This window comes from Pristis pectinata, chromosome 7 (genome assembly GCF_009764475.1).
Source record: "Pristis pectinata isolate sPriPec2 chromosome 7, sPriPec2.1.pri, whole genome shotgun sequence".
Lineage (NCBI taxonomy): Eukaryota > Metazoa > Chordata > Chondrichthyes > Rhinopristiformes > Pristidae > Pristis > Pristis pectinata.
Window position 1 is genome coordinate 18,846,959 of NC_067411.1, and position 27,915 is coordinate 18,874,873.

A 27,915-nucleotide genomic window follows, 5' to 3' on the forward strand; every position below is an offset into this window, starting at 1 on the left:
ATCAGGTTTATTGTCACTGTCTTATATGATGTGAAATTTGTTGTGTTGCGGCAGCAGTACAGTACAAGACATAAAAATTACTATAAATTACAAAATAAATAAATAGTGCAAAAAAAAGGAATAACGAGGTAGTGTTCGTGGGTTCATGGACCGTTCAGAAATCTGGTGGTGGAGGGGATAAAGCTGGTCCTGAATTGTTGAGTGTGGGTCTTCCGGCTCCTGTACTTCCTCCCCAATGGTAGTAACAGGATGGCATGTCCCAGAAGGTGAGGTCCTTAATGATGGATGTCGCCTTCTTGAGGCTCCACCTCTTAAAAGTATTCTCGATGGTGGGGAGGGTTGTGTCCGTGATAGAGCTGGCTGAGTCTATAACCTTCTGCAGCCTCTTGCGATCCTGTGCATTGAAGGCTCCACACTAGGTTGTGATGCAACCAGTCAGGATGCTCTCCACCGTACATCTGTAGAAATTTGTAAGAGTCTTTGGTGACATACCAAATCTCCTCAAAACTCCTAATGAAGTAGAGCCACTGGGGTGCCTTCTTCATGATTGCATCAATGTCACTGAGGAAAGTTGCATATTGTGCCTCCAGATGGCTCATCGACTGAAAGCCTCGAATTTCAGTATGTGTTGCCTTATGTGGCCCTTGGTTAAGTTCCAAAGGAGAGTAGAGTTGTGGGGATACTGGATGTGATCGGGGGGGGGGGGTGTGGGGAGGGGGTTGGTGGATATGGTTAAAACTAGAATTGTTATAGAATCATAGTTATACAGCACAGAAGCAGGCCCTTCGGCCCAACTTATCCAGGCTGGCCAAGTTGCCTACCTAAGCTAGTCCCATTTGCCTGCATTTAGTCCATATCCCTCTAATTGGAAGGCTGTTCTTGTTTCCAGTTTTTTTTAAACAATTACCTCTATTTAAGCTGCACCCTTGATCAAGAGGGATGTGTGGACCACACTTGATCTTAGGAATGGACTTAAGGGACCTACTTCCTATTTCAGGCAGCCACCAGGGATATCTGAAAAGTTATTCAGCCTAATAAAACATTGAACACCTTTGAAAGTGCAAAGCTGCAAAGGTAAACACATCAACAAGATGACATAGTGATTAGAATGCATTGCTGAGTAGCAAAGCTCTTATGAATTTAGCTGAAGTAGTGGTTTGGTAAATGTCATGACATGGCTCAAGCCAGTAATTCCCCCTCCTTCCACCCCTTCCCCATTCCACTGGATAGCTGCCTCCTTTCAAGTGGAGTGAGAGGCTAGAGGTTCAGAGGATGCACCGCTTTAGTCTGAGCTCTTTCTGCCATTAGGGGGTGGCTTCTCTTTTAAACAGAACATAGAATTAAGAGCATTGTTATGGAATGTAGTTGTCAGTAAGTAGTGCATGATGGGGTGGATGGCAGAAATAAGGTTTTTCAAGAGGCATAAATGTAAAAAGTTGAGAGCAAAAACAAAATTTTGTATGCAAAATTAAGGTTGTAGTAAGTCTTTCTCTTCCCTTCTGGGCATTGATGGTAATACTTTACAATACCTGAATGTTATAAGAGTCTGCACTGCACCTGGAACAGGATTAAAGCACCTGATTTATTTCTGCTTTCATTTTCCATGTTTTGTAAGGGAGAGGTGTTTGTCAGTAGCTCAAATAATTAGTCAATAACTCTTGAAAGGTATAGCTGTCTCTCTTTGTAATACCGCACCTGGTAAGAGCTGTGCAATTTTGCATCAGTGTGTTATGATCTATGGGGTTGTGGAGTTAACAACCTTTGCAAGGATCACCTCATTTTAACTGGGCCCGAGTCTTTGGAGTGCTGGAGCTGAGATTGAAAGGTTTAGCTGACATTACACACCAAAGCCTCAATGACATTTTCAAGTGGTATGTTAACTTTGTTCTGGATCTCAAAATGGGAATGCAATCATGAATGCAATTATAAGTAATGTGAATAAAATATTTGGAGCCAGGCTGATGCAAGTCACGTGAACAAAATTATTGACAAAGTGATTGGGGAGAGGAAGGAAGAGAGTATGATCCAGTCATTGACTGCTCTGGGTCCCATCACTATACCGACTCCTTCAATGTGTCAATGGAAGAGCATTCAAATGCAGTCTCAGTCATTCTATGGGCCCTGTTCCCTACAGCAGACTATCTGGTATTTTCTGAAGAAAATGTGTAGAATTTACAGCTCAAAAACAGGCCATTTGGTCCAAATGGCAAATTCATAAAGTTGCTAAGTCATACAGCACAGAAATAGGCCCAAATCCACTGATCACCTCAGGTTCCTGAATCACCACTCACCCTCTCCTCTCTATATTGGCCATCTCCCCTCTCCACTCTCAGTCCGGCTGCCGGGTTTTGACCTGAAACATCAACAGTTCCTTCACCCCGACAGATGCTGCTCGACCTGCTGAGTTCCTCCAGCAGACTGTTTGTTGCTACAGAAACAGGCCCTTTGGCCCATGGATTTCATGCCGACCATCAACCACGCATCTACACCAATCCCATGCTATTCTCCTCACTTTCCCACTCGGGGCAAGTTACAGAGGCCAATTAACTTAACAATCCACACTTCTTTGGGAAGTGAGAGGAAACTGGATCACCCGGAGGAAATCCACCTGGAGATTGGGCGAACATGCAAATTTGACACCGGCAGCACCAGACATCAGGATTGAATCCAGGCCACTGGGGCTGTGAAGCAGCAGCTTGACCAGTTTTGCCACGATGTCACAGGTTTATGTTCTACACTAAGTCTCTTCCTATTGCTCGTCAATAACTCTAATAGAAAACACATATATTTCGTTCTCCCTCATGTTTATCTCTCTTTTAATACATCTATGTTTTTTGCTGAAACAACTTTCAGAGAATTCCACCTTCTGGTATGAATTAAAATGTGCTTGAATGATGCTTGGTTCTTGCTGCAGGCACTTAAAGCCTAATCCTCAAATGAATGATGTTCTAAGCAGAAAATAACTGGATCATAATATTCAAATTAAACTGAGAAAGTTAGCTAGAGTCACGGTTATTGTAGCCCATAGATTTATTCCAGCACAGCTTTGCCGGTCTGACTTCTGTTTTGTTCATTTTCTTATCAGGCTTATACCTGAGTCACCGAGATGGCTGATCACTCAAGGTCGAGTGAATGAAGCAGAAAAAATTGTTCAAGGTTTTGCTGAAAAAAATGGCATTACGCATGTTGGAGTGATATTTCAGTTCACTGATTCCAGAGATTATATGGTAATTATTTCACTTTTAATTCTTTCTATCATGGGTTGCTATTCAACTTTGTCAATATCAAGCACTAATATGTCTTGGTATTTTCAGAATAAGGTACTAGCATAACTTAATTACATTTACAAGTTAGAATAGTGAAGTGGCAGAAGGTAACGTGACACTAAAGCTTAGTTCTTGCATTAGTTCTTAGAGCAGATTCTGGGGAAAGGTTAGAGAGGTTTAGACAACTGGGGATCCAGCACAGGTTTGGATGGAAACAGGGCCCTCGGCTCAACTCATCCATGTTGACCAAAATGTCTATCCGAGCTGGTCCCATTTTCCTGCACTGGCCCATATCCCTCTCAACCTTATTTATCTTTTTTTTTCCTTTTTCTACTTCTTTTTTGTCCTCTTTCTGTCCTGTAATTTCTAGGAATCTTCGGTGTTTGAACCCACTGGTTAAACTAACTCTGTCATTCAGTTAGCTTACAGCTGATCGGTATTTCAATTCTATTCACTGACTTGGTTTGTAACACATCTTGCCTAACAACATTCCACTGAGCACAGTTTTGAGATGTTCATCTGATTCTCAACCCTAGCAGCTATTTGGGAGAGTGGAGTTGAGATTTTCCCTACCATATGAATCACGGAAGGCTTCCTGACATCACCCCCAATAGGCCAATCTCTGGCCCTCCAACTGGACTCCCCTCTGAAGCAAATAGCTTCTAACCTGTCCACGAATTCCTTTAATCATGTCATACTCCTCAGTTAGATCACCTGTTAATTTTTTAGACTAAAAGGGAATTGTAACCCAGTCTGCACAACCTGCTCTCCCAATTTAGCCTTTTTAAGTCACAGAATACTTCTGGTGGGATAAGCTGCACCTCCCAAAGTTGAGCATATCCTGGGGTTGTTCACACAGAGAATGCACAGAGAGCTCTCCACAGCTGTAACATAGTTTCTGTTCATTTGCATTCTTTCTCCTTGAGATAAAAGCCCACATTCCTTTAGGTTCTTTATTTGCCTAGCTTCTTTGATTGATTTATGTATTTAGACTCACAAATCCCTCTGGTTCTTCCAGACCTTTGTTTGAAGAAGTTGGGAACTGCAGAGAGATAAAACGTAGAGGTCTAAAAATTCAGAGACACCCACAGTAGCACTCTAAACCATTGGAGGGTGGTGCGCTAATGATCATTTTAGTTGTCTGCCTCTCATGTGAAAATTCAGTCGTGCCCAAGGCACTATGACAGGTAGGCTGGGTACTACCTAATGGCCTTATCCAAGGGAATACCTTCCTTTGTTCACCTTGCCAGTGTAAAGTGAATATAGAAAATCATGTAGACCTGGGCTTGGAATGGGAGGGTGATGTCACATGGTAAAGGTCCACAGATAGGAGGTGATGATCCAGTATGGGTAGGGATTTGAGGGAGAGGGCTGACTGCTGGAGGTGGTTGGACTTACAATTTTTGGATGGATGGTGAGGTTGGGGGGGGGGGGGGGGGTGGTGGTAGGTGAATTAGGCTTACAGTTGCTGGTTGGCGGCAGGCCAGGGGTTTGTTGTTTAAGGCTCACAATTGCTGGCCATAGGTTCGGATCGGTGGATCAGACCAACATTCACTGGTGGGAGATCATGTTGTTGAGTTGTCCAGAGGTCACTGAGTCGGGAAGCCTATGCTCAATGTTTGGAAGCCAGGTCTGGAGATTGAAACCTGGGCTGGTCAATAGATTGGAATCTGAGATTGAGTGATCAGCGCCTGTGGTTGGTAGATATACAGGGTGAGGGCTGTGAGAGTGGACTGGGAGGGAATTAGTACCATGGCAATTGAGGTGAGCTGTGGGATTGGGGTGTGGATGCTGAAGAAGAGGTAAAAATTTAAGAGGACCTACCTGAAATGGATTTCCAAAACTGGGTTGCTAGCTTTTCAGGAAGATCCCCTTTAAATCACACAGCTGCAGAGGAAACAATGCTGCTAAGATCTTGGAAAGCTCATCAGATTAAGAGAAACAAGTTAACAGTTCAGTCAAAGATCCTTCATCTTTGACCTGCATTCCAGTATTTTCTGCTTTTATTGTGGATTTCAAGCATTTGCACATTTTTTTTGATATTCTCTACTACAACCTAATTGGACAGAGAATATCCAACAACAAATGTGCTTTGAAACCACATGAACTAATTTCACCTGGCAATGCTCTAAACCTACATTGCATGGGAAATGACACTATTATATCCCTGTTTAACAGCACATAGACATCATCTATGTAAGCACAATTCATGACCGGAAATGTCATGTCAAAATTTCAGAGTAATACACTTCACCCAGCATAATAGGGTTACCCTCTGGATAAAAACCATTTTTGTATGGTTAGCACTTAATACAAGTGTCAATTGATTTCTAAATATCTTTTCCTAAATGTGTGCTGCCATTGCCTCCAACTCTGCAATGAACTATTCTGGTACTGTAACTGAACATGTTCTAAAACTATATTAGGGCTCCTACTTTGAGGTTGAGGTATTATTTTAACATGAATGGTTCCTTTTAACATTTTCTTATATTTTATTTGTATTCAAAACAATACTTTTAATGTTATTTAAATTTTATTTACAGTGTGGTAACAGGCCCTTTCGGCCCAACGAGTCCGCGCCGCCCATTTTAAACCCAAATTAACCTACCCGTACATCTTTGCAATGTGGGAGGAAACCGGAGCACCCGGAGGAAACCCACGCAGACACGGGACAACGTACAAACTCCTTACAGGCAGCGATGGGAATCAAACCCCGATAGCTGGCGCTGTAATAGCGTTGTGCTATTATAATATAATGGAGCAGTATAATGGAGCAGATTAGATAAAGGAAATGTTTTACATAAAATGTGCTTATCCAGTTTACAAGCATCCACTCAACAGAATCATTTATGTGATGCAAGTTTAGAAAATTCATTTGTTTTTTATGCTTTCTTTTAGCTTCTGAATACCTCAAATAACCAAAAGCACCCATATAGTTTCTTGGATTTGGTTAAAACATCAAATATACGGAATATCACAACTCTTTCTTTCCTTGTGTGGTGAGTAGAGACTCTATCAGCAAAGAGCTCTCACCATAATGATTAATGATCAAACTTTTATCAGTTCGTTATATTTATGGTTGTGGTGGCTACAAAATATATGTTGAGCTATTTTAGGATTTTGTGCATTAAAGTCACTTTGTGTTAATGACAAATGCTACTGAGGAGTCATTTACCTTGGAAATTGAGAAGCTTTTAACACTGAGTTAATCGATTAATTAGAATTTGTGTTGAAATGTTTAAAATTGCTCACTCTTGCAAGAATGTGTTGGAGTTTTCTTGATTTCTCAACCTCTTGCTGTGAGATTAAAAAAGGGATTTGTTTGAATGAGATGAAGGAGTTCTCATTTCTCAGAAAATGAAACATGTGCCCTGTTTTAGTGAAGCAATGAAACAGATGCACTCTTCAAAGTAAAAATGGCAACACTTGCAACAGAAAACCATTGCAAACTATGCAGGATTGCAGCAGAATGATCCGGAAAAGAAATCATGAGTAATTAATGTTTGGGGAACAGAATGTTCTGAGTGTGTCTGACTCTGGTAAGTGGTGTTCATTATTATATTCACAAATTTAGTCTAAGGTAAGGTATAATATTGTTGTGGTTTCACCATGTGTTCATTGATTTGCTAACAAGAAATATTGAAATCTTATCATGTTAGCACAGCAACAAAAGAGTATTTTTTACACAATCAGCTTTGAATAGTACCAGGGACTAAATGCCATTCCAAAGTAATGGCAGGCAAAATGAGGCATTCAGCGGAAACTCCAAAAGAGCCCTTGCACCCAAACTTTGATTATGGGATATTCTGCAAATCTGTTCCCAAACACTGCAGAGGAAGTGCTGTCAAATGGAAAAAAAATATCAGAGATATTTCAGGTGCTGTTGCACAGCACTGACTCTTTAGCTCACCCACTGTGGACTAGAGGAATACATTTAGTAAATGGATCAGTTCATGTGTGAAATCAATGATATTGACCAGGGCTGGACTTAATTAGATGTTTAATAACATAATAGCATTGCATATCATTGCACAATTTTGGCTGGACATATTTTGATGTGCAGAATTGACTCATATTGCTGTTTTCTTATTTAGTACTTCTGGAATGGTGCGCATATTGTAAATATTCCCAATTTCGTCACCAAACTTTTGCAGTTAAATTAGATATGAATATTTTGGAATTTTAAATTTAATTTTTATTTACAGCGTGGTAACAGGCCCTTCTGGCCCAGCGAGTCTGTGCCGCCCATTTTAAACCCAAATGTTTGCAATGTGGGAGGAAACCGGAACACCCAGAGGAAACCCATGCAGACACGGGAGAACATACAAACTCCTTACAGACAGCGATGGGAATCGAACCCCGATCGCTGGCGCTGTAATAGCGTCGAGCTAACCCCTACACTACCGTGCCGCCCTTTTGTAGAATTCTCCTACTTTGATATCAATTACTCCTAAAAGACCCATCAAAGAAAAAAATTATGGGTTACACTGTGAGACTTGTGGAAAATGTGTCGAGGAAGCAGTATCCTTGGAATTATTTACCTCTGACAAACCAGTGATGCTTCCTTTGAAATGAATAAATACATGACAGTGATCCTAATTCTAGCTAATATTTTTATATTAATATTCAGGAGTCAAAATAATGAATGTGCTTGATAATCTATTTTCCTAAATCTCTTTGAGAAGTCTGTTGTCAGGCCTCCAGCACATATCAACCTTTATGAATTAAATGCTCCATACCCTGTAATAAGCTGTGCTGTACGGCTATTGATTGTTTGTACCTTGGGAATCTGTGAACCTGACTGGGCTCAATATCAGTTTACTGGGACCATTGCAATTCTTGAGTATTGCTTTCCAGGATCCTCTCACTAGGCACATTATCTTAGAACCACCTTGAGTTGAACAAGACTTCAGTTCCCTCCCTCAAAGAATCTTGTTACTTGTTGGTCATTGGGCTTGAGCTGTCATTGGACACAGCAAAGACACCATTATCTCTCAGATAGATGAGTGATTGATTTGAGTAATTGGTGGCCACATAATGTGACATAGCAAGTCTAGTATTTTACTTAGGACAACATGCACATCTGTGTTATGAAAGCATTTTTAAATGGACAGCTTGCAACAAACTCTATGGGTTCAACATGAAGACTTTGACAATTTGTAAAATTTACCATATTACTTGGTAAAAGTTCTTGGACTTGGAAAAAGTTCTTGTCCACTTGAATTTCAGCCCGCCCATGCACATCTGAACGCAAGCTTTCAGAGTCCCCCTGATGTTGAGAGGTGATACGTGCAGGCCATTTGTGGCCTGAAAGGTCGCATGCCGCAAAGGTGGCAGGCAATGACTATCTCCATTAAGAAAAATGCTGGCCACCTATCTTTGACATTCAATGGGATTACCATTGCTGACTCTCCCACCATCAACATCCTGGAAGTCACTGTGGATCAGAAATACAAATGGAACAGCACATAAATACTCTGTCTACAAGAGCAGATCGAAATCTAGGTCTCCTGTTGTAAGTGACTCACCGCCTGACACCCCATAGCCTTCCCACAATCTGCAATGTACAAATCAGGAGTGTGGTGGAAAACTCTCTACTTACCTGGATGACAGCAAGAGACTCAATATCATCCAGGACAAAGCAGCCCACTTTACTGGAAACCCATCCGTCACCCTAAGCATTGATTCCCGCCATTACCGGCACACAGGTAATGGCGGGAATCAATGTACCATCTATAAAATGCAATGCAGTGACTTGCCTAGACAACTCCTATAGCATCTCGCAAGCTTGCAATTTCTACCTTTAAGATGTCAAAAGCCTTAAGGCATTTGGGATTATCTGCACCTGTAGGTTCCCCATCAAGTTGCACAATATACTTATTTGGAAATATATTACCAGTCCTCCATCATCACTGGGTTTAAATCCTGGAACTCACTCCCCAACAGCACTGTGCGGGCACCTCCACTCGAAGAACTGCAGCAGTTCAAGAAAGCAGCTCATCTCCACCTTCCAAGAGCAACTAAGGATGGCAATAAATGCTGGCCTTGCTGCTGATGCCCAGATCCCAAAATATGAATAAAAAGAAACAATCATTTAAATGAGATTGTAAAAAAGATGAAGAAAACAAAAAGGAGTGGTAATGTGATAAGTAAAATATAAAAAATGGATTGAGAGTATGTGTGAGTAGAAATAGCAGAATCATTATCTGAACTTGTTAAACTGAATGCTGAATCTGAAAGGCTGTTTTGAGCCTAGTCAGAAGATAAGGTGAAGCTCCATGCATTTACACTATTGGAAAAGTCAAGGAGGTTAAGGACAGAGAGGTCACTGTGAAAATAGGATGGAGATTTAAAGTGAGGGAATGCTAGAAGTGTGAGGTCACACCTGCAGACAAAGGATCTGTGCTTTGTCTTCTCAGTGTAGAGGGGTCGACATTGTGGGCAGAGGATGCACTTTGCTAAATTGAAAGAAGTACACGGTTCTGCCTGGAAATAATCTTGGAACAGTAAGGACCCATGGGAGAAGAGGGAGGTGTTTGGGGAGATTGAGGAATGGACCAAAGTGTAACAGAGGGAATAGCTACAATGTAATGCTGAAAACGAGAGGAACAGAAAATGATGTTGGTAGTGACATGCACCAGAGATCTTGGAAGTGGCAGAGATGCCAATCTCCATGTTTAATGGCATTAAACATGGAGATTGGCCTCTTCTTGTACTGAAACAATTCCATAATGAATCCATGATTCTCTGGTGGAGTACAAGATGAGTACCAGTGAACACTGTCATGTTTCTGGGAGAGACGGGAAGATAAGAGTAGAAGGGGAGGGTCTGGTTTGGATTCAGCCAAGGGGCTGATCAAGTATGATGGTGGGTAGTCCTCGGCTGAGACGTATCAGAGACACTGGTTTAGAAGTAGGCATTACCAGCGGCAATACCAATACCCACATCCTTTCCCACTTGTCAGACAGGTCCACAACACCCACTCTTCTATCATTCCTTCCCACTCCTCAGACTTCCAAGCGGAAACCTATTTGTATGTCTTCCAATAGAAAATATTTTCTGCTCTATAGTGAGGAGAAGAAATACTCTTTACGTGACTATTTGATGGAAATCCCTCATTCAGTCAACCCATTTCTGGTTGCCTGTCATTTTATTCTCCATTTCACACCCACTGTGACTGCACTGCTCTTGGCCTTCTGCAGTGCTCTGATGAAGCTCAACGTAGGTTGAGGGAACATCATCTCATATTTTATTCAGGCAAACACAAATCTACCAAACTCATCTTCAGTTTATGATTCTGCTGTTCTAATGTGACCTCAAGCTTCTTTTACTTTTTTCTCGCATTGTTATATCTTCTATCATTTATTCTTTCCTGTTTTCCACCCAGCCACAGACCTCCCCTATTGATCCAGCCTTCTCTTCCCACTTCCCCATCCTCAAAAGAATCGATTCATGTCTACCTTCTTCCAATTGTGAGGAAGCTGTTATCTTCTCCACGGATGTTGCCTGACCTGTTGAGTATTTCAGATTTCCACCATCTGTAGTCTTTTGCTCTTCTTAGCCTCAGTCCGCCTGTTAAGGCAGGGGTGAAAGTCCTTTAAATTTCTTACCAATATGTCATGTAAATTTCTTTGCAAACATAGTGTCAGTCATTACCAGTTCCAGTTATAAGTCTGTACCAGCCTGCTGTGCTTAGGTAGAAATATAAGATCTCATTAAACTTGGAAGAAGTGGCCAGTTCTGATACAAAATGGAAAAACTGGCCACCTGAAATTGCTGAACTCACCGTGGAGCTCAATACATCCCACTTCCACCTGTCCTTTGGCCTTTGACACTCTTCCAACAAATCCAACATTAGCTCAAGGAAAAACATCTCATCTCTGACTAGGCACGATATAGAAGTTGAGTTTTGTGTTCACTGATGAGTTCTTGGGTGTGTATTTCTTTTTCTTTCTATCTGTGTCTCTTTCTGTGAGTGTTTGACTCTCTGTCTTTTGCCCAACTTTGTTTCCCTGTTTCTCAAATAAAAATTCTTATTACGAGATCTGACCAGAACAATTGGAGATTGAAGCTCAACTCAATTGTTTATTTTTAAAAAATAAATCAAATTAATGCGAAGAAAGGTACTTGCCTAGAAGTTCACTTCCAGTTTGTGGGGCTAAATGTGCTAAATCATCTCACAGGGGCAGTGTCTCTGAAATTTGTTACATTTACTCCAGTGGATGGATTTCTAGGCAACTACATCTGTCTACTCCTAAACATGGAGGATTTTAACTTGCTCTGGGTGGTAGAAACAGGAGAAATCTCTCTATATCTTCAAGCAGGGCTGATCAGAGAGCGAGAGGCCATTCTTTAAATCCTTTCTGACAGCCTCCTATTGTCAGCCACAGTCTGTCAGACCTTAGAATTAACATCACCTGACATAAAGTTACCAAGATCAGGGCTGAGATGTCTGCTTCCCATCTGTATCAAAATCAGGACTCGGAATCTGACACCTGGTGGTTAGAAAACCTTAGCAGCTATTTCTATCAGTAACACGTGGGAAATAATTAAAGGCTTTGTGTTTGAATCAAAATTAAACATATTTAACTTCCTTTAAACACAAGTTAGCATGATGAGAAATATCTTGGGCTATATTTGTGAGCTTAGAACCTGTGTACAAATTATTGCCTGGCCCAGCAGAGGGAGAAAATTGTGTAAGTCATACAGCACAGAAAGGGGCCCTTCAGCCCACCACCTCCATGTCAACCGTTTTGCCCACGTACACTAATCCATTTGCCAACACTTGGTCCGTATCCTTCTATGTCTTGCCTATTTAAGCGCCTGTCTAAATGTCTCTGAGACATAGTGATTGCACCTGACTCCATTACCTCCTCTGGCAGTAAGTTCCAGGTATCAACCACTAACTGTGTAAAAGAAACATTCACCTCAAATCCCCTTTAAAACTTCTTCCGCTCACCTGAAACCTATGCCCTTTTCTTTTTATACCCTTATCATGGGAAAAAGATTCTGACTATCTATCCTGGCTATGCTTCTTATATGTCTCTTAGCCTTCTTTGCTTCAGGGAACACCAGCCCAGCCTATCCAATCTCTCCCTATAAGTGAAGTCCTCCAATCCAGACAACATTCTGGTGAATCTTCTCTGCATTTTCTCCAGCACCTTCCTGTAGTGTGGTGACCAGAACAACTCACAATACTCCAAGCACAGTCTAACCAGTGTTCTATAAATTTGCAACAGAACCTCCCAGCTTTTACATTCTATGCCCAGACCTATGAAGGCAAGCATGCCATATGTCTTCTTCACCTCTCTATCTAGCTGTGTTGTCCTTTCACAGAACTATGGGCTTGATCCCCAAGGTCGCTCTGTTAATCAACATTCTTTACTGCCCCACCATTTACTGTATTTGATTTCCCAAAATGCACAACCCACACTTTTCAGGGTAAAATTTCATCTGCCAACCCTATGCCCAGCTTTCCACCAGTTCTATATCCTGCCTTAGCCTTAGACAACCTTCCTCACTCTCCACAACACCACCAACTTCTGTGTCATCCACAAACTAACTAATCATACCTCCTACATTCACATCCAAGTAATTAATAAATATATCACAAACAGATCCTTTGGCCATCTGAGTCCATGCTGACCATCAAATATCCATTTACTCTAATCCTACACTCATCCCATTGTATTCTCCCCATATTCCCATCAACTTCCCCCAGATTCTAGCATTCACCTACACACTAGGGGTTGTATACACAGTGCCAATGAAGCTACCAATATGTATGTCTTTGGGACATGAGAAGAAACTGGACTATTCAGAGGAAACCCACATAGTCACAGGGAGAATGTACAAACTCCAAATAGGCAGTGCCTGAGCTTAGGATCATACTTACTACTAAGTTCCTGCAGGCTGCCATTTTAAATGACCAAATTAGGATTTCAATACAATTTTCAATCAATATCAGTCCCATCCAATGTACCTGTACAATGTGGCAGACTGATCTCTCAGAACAATTAAAAGTATTTAGAAGGACTCTGATTGAAGTTGTGTATGTTGATTGAGGATATGTGTGTTGCTTGGACTACCAAAAGAAATTATGGCTTCCAAATTGCTTGTTTTTTATATATATTTGTTGCCTTGCTGATGCTCAGAGTAAGCTCTATCTGCTTATCATGGGTGCTATTATTGCTAGGTCCATTTGGATGGATGAACAGTTGGAGGAAGTGGAGAAAGAGCCTCAGCAACCAAGAGCTAGGCCTATCTGAAGACAGCAGGTGAGGGGGGCTGCCCTTAGGAGGCTTTTCCCTTTCAACACGGTGTACAAGCCAGGTGTCACTTTCTTGGATGTATACGAGATGCTGTGCATCAGGAGGCTGCTTTCTCCCAGGGGCCAGTTGTAAGCCTCCATTGCCTCAAACACAGGATCTGTTGCCTGCTGGATTGGACCAGGAAATTAAACTCTACCTGTAGCTGTCAACATTACCACAGCCTTATCTGCATTGCCAACGGCTCCTTCCAGAGGATATTTTCTGCAATCCCAGGTAATTCTGCTTTAAGAAGGATTGACAGGTTTACATAGGATATAAAGGCCATTTCAGTCCAACGTATCCATGCTAGCATTTATGCTCCATTAGAACTTCCTCTCATCTTTCTTTATCCAAATCAATCAGAATGACTCTCTATTCCCTTCTCCCTCATATGCCTGTCCAATTTCCCCTTAAATAGTATGTATACTTTTTGCTTCAACCACTCCCTGTTCTAATAAGTTCCACATTCTCACTGCTCTCTGGGTAAAGAAGTTTCTTCTGAATTCCCTTCTGGATTTTAGGTGACTATCTTATAACAATGGATTCCAGTTATGGATTCCACAAATGGAAATAATCTCTCTGTATTCATACTATTACAGCCCTTCATAATTTTATACATCTATAGAGTCTCCCTTCAGCCGTCTTTGCTGAAGGAAAAAGAGGCACAATCTGTTCAGTGATCTAGTCAATAGATCACTTTCCCCACAAACATGAGCAGTCAACCGGAGATAAGTTGGAGATATGCTGGAGATATGCAACTGTAGCTGGCTTTCCTAGCATCCAACAGACATTGGGGTTGCTGTCAGCAGCAATCGCGACCAAGAATGGTGACTACAGAATTAATGTCAAACACTGAGTATAATGGTGCCATATTCTCTGGAGTTTAAAATGGTGAGAGGAGCTCTCATTGATCTGTTCAGAGGACTTGACAGGATAGAAACTGAGAGGTTGGATCCCCCGGAAGAAGAGTCTAAAATTGTGGGCTATAACCTTAGGATATGATGTTGGCCATTTCAGCCCGTATTAAGGTGAAAATTCTTCTCTCAGAGGGTTCTGGATCTTTAGAATTTACTACCCCAGGGGACCTGTGTTCAGTCCTTGTGCTCTATCAAGACTTTATGGAGACTGAGATTCAAAGGTTGAGGGGACAGGATGGAAAAGTGGAGGTTAAGTAGATTAGTGAATGATCTCATTGAAAGATGGAGCAAGTTTGTGGGAACCTATGGTCTATATCTGCTCCTATTAATTATGTTTCTTATATTAATCCCCATGCAAATTTGTGCAATTTGGTCAGGCAGATTTAACCTGCAACCCTTAACTAACTCCCTCCTGCCTTCCCCACAATATTCACCTCTCCCACCATCATGGTCAAATGGCTGCTGATGGCAATGCTACCCACTACACATGTTATTCATGACTCAGCCACAGCCTCACTATAATGCACCTCCAAGACCATGAGCTTAATTGGTGAGCACACAAAAAAGGCTGCTAAAAGAGATGCAAGTATCCGGATATGTCTGGCAGCTCTCTACAACGTGTCCCACAAAGAATCAACCACAACAACTCTGCAGAGTGCACTGTACTTAAGGGAAGTGCTGAAGTTGCAACAGACCTCATTGGACAAGGAACATAAGCAGACTGAAGAAAAAAAGACCATCTATTATCAAGGATAGAGTGATCCCACTTGAACAAGTATAAATTGATTAAAGGGATTCAGCATGGATTTGCGATCGGTAAGTCACATCAGACTAATTTTACTAAACTTAAAGACTGATTTTTTTCTGTTGTTGAGAGATAAAAATCAGCATTTACCATTGTTGCATTTGTGTGGGCATTGAATTTCTTTCTACATTGCTCCCAGGTGCTGGACCAATGTTAGTGGCACCAACTCAGCTATCTCTGTCCAAGTCTACTGGTTGGTTGTTGTGGGGAATATTTCTTCAGGTATTGGGAAAATAGTGCTTCCATCCTTCTAGCAGTACAACAGTGAAAACTGACATCTTCAGGTGGACCCTTAGAATAAAAGGCATGCTTCAGAAGAGTCTTTGGAAGTTAAGTATCCAAAAATGGATCATCTGATCTACTCTCACATCATATTAATGGCATTAATGTTGCCTGGTTTTTCTCTGGGGCTTAAACTCCCTCATTGCTGGTTTCTATCTGATATCCCAGTGAAGAATTTTGTTGGTACTGTTGACAGGGTTTGAACTAGCTGGGCGGGGAGATAGGAACCTGAGGATACTTAGACGGGATAAGGCTATGCTATATGTAGGAAATAGGGGTTCAGGTAAAGGGGTATTTCAGAAGGCAAAGGAAAAGGAGAATGCAATAGTGCAGGGGATTGATGGGGTGACCATAACCAGAGTGTATCAGGAAGGATCAGACTGTACAAGCATAACGCAGACATAGTCAGAGTTCGGAAAAATGATGAGTTAAAATTAAAGGATCTTTATCAGAATGCATGCAACATTTGTAGCAAGACAGATGAATCACTGACACAAATAGAAGTAAATAGGTATGATCTGACATCCATTGCATAAATATGGTTGCAAGATGATCAAGGCTGGGAACAGAATATTCAAGAGTCTAAAACATTTAGGAAGGAAAGGCAGTAAGGAAGAGGAGGTAGGGTAGGTTTGTCAATAAAGAAAGAGATCACTGCTGTAGTGAAGAATTATACTGGTTCAGAAGCTCAAGATGCAGAGTCAATTTGGGTGGACATAGGAAACAGTGAATGTATGATTTTGGATTGGCAATAAGAAACTAGTGGGGTGTCAGAGGGATCAGTGCTGGGGTCTCAACGACTTACAATCTATATTAATGACTTGGATGAAGGGACTGAGTATACTGCAGCCAACTTTGTTGATAATACAGAGGTGGATGGGTTAGCAAGTTGTGAGCAAGACATAAAGACCTTACAAAAGGATGTACATAGGTTAAGTGAGTGGGCAAGAAGTTGGCAGATGAAGTATAATGTGGGAAAATGTAAGATTATCCACTTTGGAAGGAAGAATGAAAAAGCAGATTATTATTTAAATGGAGATAGACTACAAAATGCTGTGATGCAAAGGGATCTGATAGGTCCTAAGACATGAAACACAAAAAGTTAGCATGCAGATACAGCAAGTAGGTAGGAACACTAATGGAATGCTGGCCTTTAACACAGTGGCTATGGAATAGGAAGATTTTGATTCTAGTACGGCTGCACCTTGAATACTATGTGTAGTTTGGATCTCCACATTTATAGAAGGATCTTCTTGCATTGGAGGCAGCGCAGAAGTTTCACTTGGTTTATTCCTGGGATGCATGGGTTGACTTATGAAGAGAGGTTGAACAGATTGCATCTATATTTATTGGAGCTTAGAAGGGTGAGAGGTGATCATATTGAGAAATATAAGATTCTGAGGGGAATTGACAGGATTCATGTTGAGAGATATTTTTCCATTAGTGGGGGCATCTAGAACCAGGGGACATAGTATCAAAATAAGGAGTCACCCCTTTAAGATAGAGATGAGGAGGAATTTCTTCTCTCAGAATGCCGTGAATTCGCAACCCCAAAGAGCCATGGAAGCAGAGCCAGTGAATATATTTAAAGTGGAGATTGGCAGACATTTGAACTAAGTTAGTCAAGGGGTTTGGGGAAAGAACAGGAAAGTTGTGTTGAGGCCAAGATTGGATCAATCATGATCTTATTGAACGGTGGAGCTGCCTACTCCTGCCTCTGTTCCTGGATCTAGTCCCTCTCTCCTATACTCACAAACACAGGCAAGCAACCAGGAATTTGTAAGGGAGTGATCATGATCTTCCCCATAATGTTGGCAGAACACCAGTAGCAATCCCAGAGAAATTGTGTCTTCAGTAGTTTATGTTCTTTCTTTGATAGTTCTGCTGGAGGTGTATTGGAGATTGGGAGATTCCACACAAAAGCTGTACCTCACATTTATTTTCAATCGTTCTATACTTTACCCAAATAAAGATTCTGAAAACTTTCTTCTCTTTTTCTTGAAATAATTTAAACAATGTCTGAGCAAAAGGTGCCTGTATTTAAGATAAATATTTTAGTAGTTTGTCTGACGACATCATGAAAACTTAGTACATTGTTAAGATCTGTGTATTGATTTCACTTGAAATGTTAATTCTGAACCCAGGCTTTTGGATGGATAATCTGTTCAAGTAGACAACAATGCCATTGAAGTACACAAAAGATGACAATAGATACATTTTGTTTTGTTAATGTGTAATTATCTAGATAATTTATCTTTTTTGAAAATATTTTATCATTTGATGTTACTCTAACTCAAATACTTATTCCAGAGAGCACTTTGAGCAATTTGTGAGAAAATGATAATACACTACAATGGATAATTGTTACTAGACCTTGAAAAGCCAATTAGAATGCCATCTACTGGCATGACAGGTAATATTGCTGGCATTTTAACATTAGAATGTTCATTAAAAATGCCACTTCTCTAATTAAAACCATAATACAGGAAGTAAAAATTTATGAAAAGTAAGTGTGTAGACTGTGCAAAATTTTCACAACCTGGAATTTCCATGGCACCTCTCCCAATCTTCGGTAGAGATCATTGGAAATTTAAGATAATATTGTATATTGCCATTTCTGCTGTGTTGAACATCAACAAACTTATGGTTGGAGATCAGGAATACTCCATGAAAATTTTAATATATAAACTCATTCTTTTCTGCTTTCAATCTTACTTGGCCACTTCTCCCTGACCTTTCAGTCACTCTGAGCGTCCTCTGTGATTCCATTGCTGCATCCTATCCGGTACCTCCTGTTTAAACTTCACTGGTGTTGCACCATCTGAACACCTTTACAAGACCTCATGGATTATCCAGAAATTCCTTCACATAAATGTTGACAACATTGTAAATTTTGTTTGGATTTACCACATGCTCTGCAATGCCAGCCTTCCATCTCCACTCTACTGCCTGAATTCTCGTTGAGCCTGACGATGGACAGCCTCAGTGTATTTTTGCCCTTCAAATCTCACACTTAGTCTTTTGCCAGACTGTTCACTTTGAGCTCCAAATAGTATGTGTCCTCTCTATCTCTGGTGACATTGATGCCTTTCTTACCTCCCTACTGCAAGAGTCAAATTCCTGACTCTACCTACATACAGTAACATTTATTCTTCAACCATCACCTGACAACCTTCCTTCCTGTTTGTGGGCCCTTACTTCCTATTAGAGAGATGAGACCACATTCTAAAAGGGGTTTAATTTGCTGTAAAGTGTTTTGGGACATTCTGACGTTGTGAAAATTTCTACATAAATGCAAGGTCTTTCTTTTTTATGCTTTTCTACAACATAAACCTATACTTTCTCCAGCTTTACATTCTAATTTGTATCCTCAGGTTTCCTTCTTCTGACGTGATTAGTTGCAGTGGAATTGAAACCAAGAGATCAAAGAGTCACAGAATGGTTAAAGCACAGGAGGTGGCCATTTGGCCTGTCGAGTCTGTACTGGCTTTCATAGTGCAATCCATCTTGCCCCACTCCACTGCTCTCACTCCATTCCCTCCTTGTAGATAATTATTGAGCTCCATTTTGAATAATACAATTGGATCTGCTTCCACCATTACCTTTGACACTGCATTTCAGTCCCTCACCACTCACAGTGAAAAATTATTTTTCCTTTTGTCACTACTGCCATTGACTTTTGTTCTTTCTATCTGCACTGTCCATACCCTCCATGATTTTATGTAACTCTGCAAGCTTCTCTGTTCCAAGTAGCACAATCTAAGCTATGCCAGTCTTCATTAAAGTCCATCAATCCAAGAATCATTTTAGTAAACCCTTTCTGTTTCTTCCCATCTTTCTAAAGTGCAGACTGAGACAGGATTCTCCAGTTATGGCTAAAACAGTGTTTCATAATGGTTCATCATGATTTCCTTGCTCTTGCATTCTGTACCTATGTTTACAAAGCCCTGTATCCCATAAGCATTTTTTTAACCTGCCTGTCACTTCCAACAAATTATGCACATATATCACAAGATCTCTCTGTTCTTTAGCTCCTTTTACAATTCTGTCCTTCGGTTGATACTGCCTCTTCTCAATCTTCCAGCAAAATGTAACAATTTATATTTCTCAGCATTACACTTCACAGCTGCCTATTTGTCCATTCCATTCACTTCACTAAATCTCATTGAGATCTGTTACAGTCCTGTTCATCCTGTGTCACCTGCAAATTTGGAAATTGTTCCTTATATTCCCAAGTCCAAATCATTAATATATATTAAGGAAAGCAGTGATCCTAGTACTGACTCCTAGGAAGATCCACTGTACACTTCCCACCAGTATGGAAAAACAACCATCATTTCTACTGTCTCTTTCCTATTCCGTAGCCAAACTTCTATTCATGCTGCTACGTATCCTTTTATTCCATGGCCTTCAGTCTTGAGGAAGCGTATTGTGAATGCCTGAATTGATCTCACCAGTTCTATTCTTATCCATCCAATACCCAACATCAGGTATACCTCCATAGGGTGTTTGTCCTTCCAAAACTGGTTCTCAAACTATCAAGCCCAGAATTTTAAGTTCTCTCTGTAGTCTCCATCTTCTTACGCTTTCCCCCACTGATATCCTCTTTAATCACCTCTTCTAACCTTATTCCTTTGCAAGTGTCTAATTTCTCCCATGGTGAAATCCCTTGAGTCATTTCGCAACATTGAAGTCACAACTTAGGTGTAAGTTGTCAACAGAAGTTTGGAAATCAGGCAACTGTATCTTGGTGATCTTATGTCGAAGACTGAAAAACCTTTCATTTCTTTTTTGTTTTATTGTAGGATGATTACATCCATTGGATACTTTGTGTTAACCCTGGGCACTCCCAACATGTATGGAGACCCTTACCTCAACTGTTTAATTTCTGCAATCAGCGAAATTATAGCCTATACAATTGCTTGGTGGTTGATGCACAATGCACCGCGACGTGTGTCAACCTCTTCCATGTTGTTGCTTGGTGGAGTTATTCTGCTTATCATTCAATTTATTCCTCCAAGTAAGAGCTTAGAAATTCTTGTTAATCTATATTTTTGAGTGCCATTGGTTACTTGCTTCACAATCTCAGTGATATTTTATTGGCTTTAAACTAAAAATGTTTCAAATCGAAAAATATTTGAACTCTGAAATATGAGCTCTCTCAACAGTATGAGAGTGATTGCATCACTCAGTATGACCTTGAGCTTTCAGGTAAAAAGAAATCCTAGATTCAGCTCTCTCTGTGTGCCGAGTCCTGGTAATCACAAGTTTCTCCATTACAGCATATCATTGCTTTTTGATTGATCCCAGCACTTTCACGCCCACATACCCTATCGAGAAACCGTGCTGGGTGATGGTTAATTAATGCTAGAATAGTAGTTCCATACTGATGCTCTGTCTGCCTTGGCCTTCTGGAGCTCCCAGTTGCCAGCCATTTTAATTCCCCTCCTCATTCCCACACCGACCTCAGCCTTCTCTACTGCCAGGATGAGGCTAAACACAAACTAGAACAGCACCTCATATTCTGCCTGGGTAGTCTACAACGCAAAGGTATGAAAACTGAGTTCTCCAATTTCAGGTAAACCTCTCCCCCTCTGTCCCTTTTCTCTCTCCTCCTGATCTACCGAGTGCCTCCTACACCCCATTCCCCAGACCCCATCACCCTATTTCTTTCCCCTCCTCCACCTACGCCATCTTCCCCTCACCCACACGCACCTCCCACTGGGTTCCCTCCCCCAGTGTTCCCATCTACCCCTCCCCACCTCACATTTGATGCCATGCCCCACTTTCCTTTCCTATCAGATCCCATCATCTGCAGCCCTTCATTGCCTCCACCTATCACCTCTCGTCCTCTGTTGCTATTTCCCCTCTTTCCTCCTCCATCTGCCTATTACTCCTCCTCACCTGGATCCACCTATCACTTGCCATCTCTTCCCCTCACCTCTTTATACTTGCTATCTCCCCTTTATCCTTCAGTCCAGATGAAAGGTCTTGACCCAAGAAATTGACTGTCCATTTCCCTCTACAGATGTTACCTGACCTGCTGAGTTCCTCCAGCATTTTGTTTGTTGTTCCAGATTCCAGCATCTGCAATCTCTTGTGTTTTCAGTTCCATACTTGCCATTTTCCAGTTTATGTTACATAAGAATGTTATAAAATAGCAGGAATAGGCCACTTGTCTCCTCAAGTCTGCCCCACCTCATCTCTTCTGTACCAATTCTCCATTGCCCTCAATTTCCTTTCAGATCCATTTATGATGAATCAGAATCAGGTTTATTATCACGGATATATGACGTAAAATTTGTTATTTGTGGCAGCAGTACAGTGCAAAGATATAAAATCTACAAATTACAAAAATAAATAAATAGTGCAAGAAAAAGGAATAATGAAGTAGTGTTCATGGGTTCATGAACCGTTCAAAAATCTGATGGCGGAGGGGAAGAAGCTGTTCCTGAATTGTTGAGTTTGGGTCTTCAGGCTCCTGTACCTCCTCCCTGAAGGAGTAATGAGAAGAGGGCATGTCCCGGATGGTGAGGGTCCTTAATGATAGATGCTGCCTTCTTGAGGCACAACCTCTTAAAAATGTCCTCAATGGTAGGGAGGGTGTGTCAGCGATAGAGCTGGCTGAGTCTATAACCCTCTGCAGCCTCTTGCGATCCTGTGCATTGGAGGCTTCATACCAGACTGTGATGCAACCAGTCAGGGTGCTCTCCACCGTACATCTATAGAAATTTGTACTAGTCTTTGGTGACATACCAAATCTCCTCAGACTCCTAATGAAATAGAGCCGCTGATGTACCTTCTTCATGATTACATAAATATATTGGGCATAAGATAGATACTCTGAGATATTGACGCCCAGGAACTTGAAGTTGCTCACCCTTTCATGCTGATGATGCCATTTAGTGCTATGATATGCATAGATCAAGGAAGAAAAACTGCTCCCAGCACAATTTTGGTGTCCCTTGTGACACATCATTGATGGCGGTGACCCTTTAAGAGAGTAGATTTAATCCTACCACCAAAGAAAGACCCCTATAGCCAGGACTCTACCTCTCCCCTAATGAGAGGATGTGGAGTTATTTCTTGCAGAAACATCCTGCATCTAGAGAAAAAAAAGAGCTACTTGGAAGGTAGTTGCACATGTGAAGTTTTGGAACAAATTGTTCCAAATATTTTTTTCATAATTCATTGGACCATAATATAGGGTTCTCCACTTCCCACAAGGAGTAAGACTTGTAATATAATAAAAATATGAAGATAATTACAGAATTTAAGGGGAATTGATGATCAAGCTAAATGTTTTATAACTTTGTTTCCACAGCTCTTCATATTCTAGCTACAGTGTTGGTGATGATTGGAAAAACAAGTATTACAATAAGCTTTGCAATAATCTATGTTTTCTCTGCTGAGTTGTATCCAACTGTGGTGAGGAACATGGGGATTGGAGTGTGTTCCATGGCATCCAGGATTGGCAGCATAGTCTCCCCATATTTTGTTTACCTTGGTAAGTGAGGAGATCATGGATTAATCAACAGTTATGTTTATGTTGAAATCTTTCATGAAGTCCTCAGGTATGACAGCTTATCTGGAAGAAAGAGAATTTACAGTATTTAGCTGGGATTTTCCTTGGAGTTACTCTGGCTTCAACACCATAATTTTGCTGGATATGCCATAGAGGTTACATTGATCAAATGGACGATAATCTGAGGGAATTCTTGACTGTTGATTCACCTTGAATATTACAGTTTAGACTAAATTTATTCACACGAGCCTGGCATGCATTTTTGCTCCAGAAAATGCTGGAATTATTTCATTCAAACTGTCATCAACCTGAAAGATCAGCCCTGTTTCCTCACCACAGGTGCTGCCTGACCTCCTGAGTATTTCCAGCACTTTCTGAGTTTAATTTCCAATTTCCAGCATTTTCAGCATCATGTTTATTGCTCATTGTATATCCAGAATTCATATTTTGTGTTCAGAAAAGCAGGAGGCTATAACTTGAAAAGCAAGTTTGGCATGGATAAAAATAGATATCAGATAAGATAAGATATTTATTTATTAGTCACATGTACATCGAAACACACAGTGAAATGCGTCTTTTTGCATTACTGAGATTGTGCTGGGGGCAGCCCACAAGTGTTGCCACTCTTCCGGCACCAACATAACATGCCCACAGCTCCTAACCTGTACGTCTTTGGAATGTGGGAGGAAACCGGAGCTCCCAGAGGAAACTCACATAGACACGGGGAGAATGTACAAATTCCTCACAGACAGCAGCGGGAATTGAACCCAGGTTGCTGTCGCTGTAATAGTGTTACACTAACCTCTACACTACTGTGCAAGGAAAGATGTTAGATTACAAAAGTAATCAAGCAAAAAAGGAGTAAATCACTCCTAAGCATTCAAAAAAATCTGTCTATAATCAACAAAGAAAATACATTGTTCCAAGTATTTTTTCCAAAATCCATTGGACCATGGATTTCTCAACTTACTACAAGGAGTAAGACCTTCTAACATAATAAGAAAATGAAAACGATTACAAAATTTAAGGGGAAATGATGGTACACGATTTTCTGTGTTTGAAATATCTGTAACAATACCCATGGCTTGGCAAGAAGCTCAAGGTTTTACCTCATGCAGGATCCCTGACCCAGTAGTGTTAACTGGATAGGATGAGATAAATTTATAGTTCGTTGTATTCAAATGCTGGACATTCTGGAAATAATGAATGGTAATAACTTGTATTTAAAGAACATACCGAGCATGAAAAAGAACATAACTGCATCACATAGAGAAAGGGGAAGGAATGAGGAGACAAAAGTATGCCATACAACCCACTGAAACTTTCCCATCAAGGTCAACCTCAAGTGAAAGGCACCTTCGCCACACTGAGAGTGAATCAGGAGGAGCAGGACTGCTTCCTGCATGTTCTAACCTTGGATTGTACCCTTTCCATCCATCAGTCGATCTCCCAACACTGCAACCCCTCCAATCAGAAATCAGACACCATTCCATTGCTCAGTTCAGTCATCAGAATCCACCGAGGTTCAGTCACCAGCCCCTCCTGACTGAGGATTGGTACCCACCATCCCACCTCTTCTTGCTATGACAGGCAGCTAAATGCCTCTTTCCTGGGGCTATGGCCCACTCCCCACACGCATGGCCCCAACACCAGGATAGCATTTACAACCCTTACAGGTACACATTTCCGTTTCAGTGACCCAGAGATTACACCAAAGACTTCTGGTAATTCTCATCAAAATCTGGTAACTCTAAGTGTAATCTGAACAGTTCTGAGTATGAAGTCTTGCCATTTAACCCTGAGTGCACAGACCTATACTCAGTCCCCAACCCTGATGACTTTAATTTACTATTATCATCCTCATTTTTAAACCTCTTCATGGTCAAATGCTTCAGTAAAATTTGAAAATTAGGGTGATTCCATGAGTTCCACAGATTCTAACCTCATTTAGGTCTAATGGGATTTCCTTCCACTTCCGATCACTAATGACTGTGTTTTTAACACACTACAGCCTGGAATTTCTTCCTTAAAAGCTCTTCAACTCCTTTCCCTTGAAGATCAGTAGAAAACGAATGCTTGGCTGTCTCTCCAAAAAATCTCCTTTGGGATTTTAGATAGCAGACCTGTGAAATAGTTCTGTGAACTCAATCTTACAACTCCTGAACAAGTGCTAGCATTGCTGTTGTTTTCTAGATGTATCTTCCTTGATTACAGAAGAAAATGTAGGTAGTTTTATACTAAAATTGCAGGATTCTCTGCAGAGTATTGGATGAACTAAATGGCGATCGAAGGATGCCCATGCCTCCGCAGGGAAGGAATTTCACTCCAGTGTGTTGCTGCAGGATCAATGAAAAGAACAGGTTTTCAGTGAATAATAATGCTTTTCATAACTTTTTATTTTGTTCATGCATGGTCACAATTGGAGAACTGTGATAAGTTCTGGGGACCTTACTTGAGGGGAGTTGTGAAGGCTTTAGAGAGAACACAGAAAAGATTTACCAGAATGGTTCCAGAGACAAGATACTTATGTTATATGGATAGACTATTGATGAACTGGGATTATTCTAAAGATAGTGAAAACTGAAAACAGATTTGAAGAGTCCAACATCATAAAATATCAAGGAGAATAAACGAAGAGAAACTGTTTTCATTGACAGTAGGGTTGAGAACCAGCAGACTGTTAGCAAAAACAGACTTGAGGAAAAGCTTTTCATGCAGAGAACAGTCATCTGAATATCACTGCCTGAAGGGGTCATGGAAGCAGGTAAAGTGGTTGATCTCAAAAGTCAATTGGATAAATACTTGAATGAAAAAAAATTGTGGAGTGTTAACAGGGAGAGCAAACCCCTCCTGTGCAAATCTAATTCCCTAATTCTACCCTTCGATTCTGTCAGCTTCTTCTGCATTTACAGCCAGCCAGAAACCAAAATTATAAATCTGGCTATTGCTTATGCAATTTACTTTGCATACACCAAGTATCCAAATTCCCCATATGCCATGCCAGCAGTCAAGGCCTTCTAGTCGGCAGTAAAAATTGGTAAAGACTCCCTTAAATTTGCTGGTGCAAGTTGTAACCTTGTCTGAATGGTACTTGATTTAAGAAAATAATTAATTGACAGCTTTGTTTCAAATGCATTACAGTGCAGTGCTACACTGTAATTTTCAAGGCAGCTTCCAGTTATTTGTAAAGCTGTCTCCATCTGCCCTTTAGGAATGCATGACCGGATGTTGCCTTTCATGTTAATGGGCACTTTAATTCTATTGGCTGGAATTTTCTGTTTACTACTACCTGAAACACGTGACCAACCCCTTCCAGAAACTGTGTACCAGGTACAGCCAATTAAATGGTAAGTCATCCTTGAGAAACAGGTTTTTATTTTAGGTGACTGCACTGGGATAACAGACATGAATAAATTCTACAAATATAAATTGCCAGTGGGCTACAGTACGTACCAATACATTCAAGCGGGTCAGTCAATTAATATGAGAAATCTGTAAAAGTAAATTACAATCCCGCAAATAAAGTCAGTTTAATGATCACTTATAACTAGTGACTTATTGATACCGTTAATATTAATCCAGATTCCAAAACATCTCTGAGAATTAAACTGGGTGAATTTCCCTGCTTGGCAAATACAATGTGGACAATAGCAAGGTTTGCCGTCATATGGTTCAAGTCCAAGTTTATTATTGTCATAGGTGTTTTTACACAGGGTATAAATGCCATGAAAATTTGCTTTTTGCAGCTGCAGCACAGTGCATTACAAACATGACAAACATAAGTTAACATAAACTTAAATTAACATAAATTACACATCACTTATACACAACTTACACATGCGGAAAGTAGTATAATAATATTGGTTCCTGAATCTTAAACTGCTTAGATAATACAGTGTGAAAAATAATATCAATATGTTATAGCTCTGAAATTTCTTATGTTCGCCAACTTCCTTCTTTAAGGTTCTGCTCTTCTACTGCCACACACCATTCTGGACCTAATACTCCCAATGAATTTACAACACAAGATATCCAAGCTGAGAACAATGGTGTTTTCTTCTTGCCTTCACAAATGGACCAAACTGTGGAAATTTAATAGCAGCTGATCATCATGTGAAAGTAAGTACTTGGTGTCCTTTGTTCTATTTTGCACGAAGGTAGAGAATTTCAGGACAATTTAACACTTGCTACCAACAGCCAATTAAAGCACACCCAGGCACAGAGTTTAGCTCCCAGAAACATTTGCTTATCATAACTTGATGCTGGAGGAACACCTTCTACGAGGTTATCTACGGGATTGCTAATTTGTGATCAATTTTACTCTGTGCCACTGAAGCTGACTTGAGATTCCTCAAAGTCATTTCAAGTAGGTATCTCAAAAAGAAAGCAAGGACTGGATAATATTTCAATCATCTGTTTTAAATTCTGGTCCCAGATACAAAAAAGGACCATGTGCAGATCCACAAGGGTCTGTTAACCCTCATTCTATTTGTTTTAATTTATCTTTCTTGTTTACAGTTTTCTTTCTTTCTTTCAATACTGTGCAGAGGTAGCCAAAGCCAAAATATTAAGGAATACCCCCAAAATTATTTTTGATTCAGCCTATAATTATAAAATTATGGCACGGAAAGAGACCATTCAAACAATTACATTGGTGGTGCTGCTGCTATATATCTACTGGCTGCTACTGTCTACTTTCATCTCATTTCCTTTTTTCTCAAAATATTTTTATATTCTGCTTCTTTTCAAATTCTCTTCCTTTATCCATAATCATCTATTACCAGGGCTGGGCTCGAACAGCCCTCTTTGC

At 40.6% G+C, this 27,915-nt stretch overlaps 1 protein-coding gene across 1 annotated transcript in view; it reads left to right on the forward strand.

Annotated features, from left to right (window-relative positions):
- LOC127572508 (solute carrier family 22 member 4-like) overlaps window positions 1–27,201 on the forward strand; it is a 74,213-nt gene extending 47,012 nt beyond the window's left edge. Inside the window, exons 5-10 of the mRNA XM_052019867.1 lie at window positions 3,086–3,227; window positions 6,165–6,265; window positions 20,386–20,600; window positions 22,905–23,087; window positions 26,317–26,452; window positions 27,069–27,201. Coding sequence (XP_051875827.1) covers window positions 3,086–3,227; window positions 6,165–6,265; window positions 20,386–20,600; window positions 22,905–23,087; window positions 26,317–26,452; window positions 27,069–27,201 — 910 coding nt within the window. The remainder of the gene's footprint in view (window positions 1–3,085; window positions 3,228–6,164; window positions 6,266–20,385; window positions 20,601–22,904; window positions 23,088–26,316; window positions 26,453–27,068) is intronic.
- The last annotated feature ends 714 nt before the right edge of the window (window positions 27,202–27,915 follow it).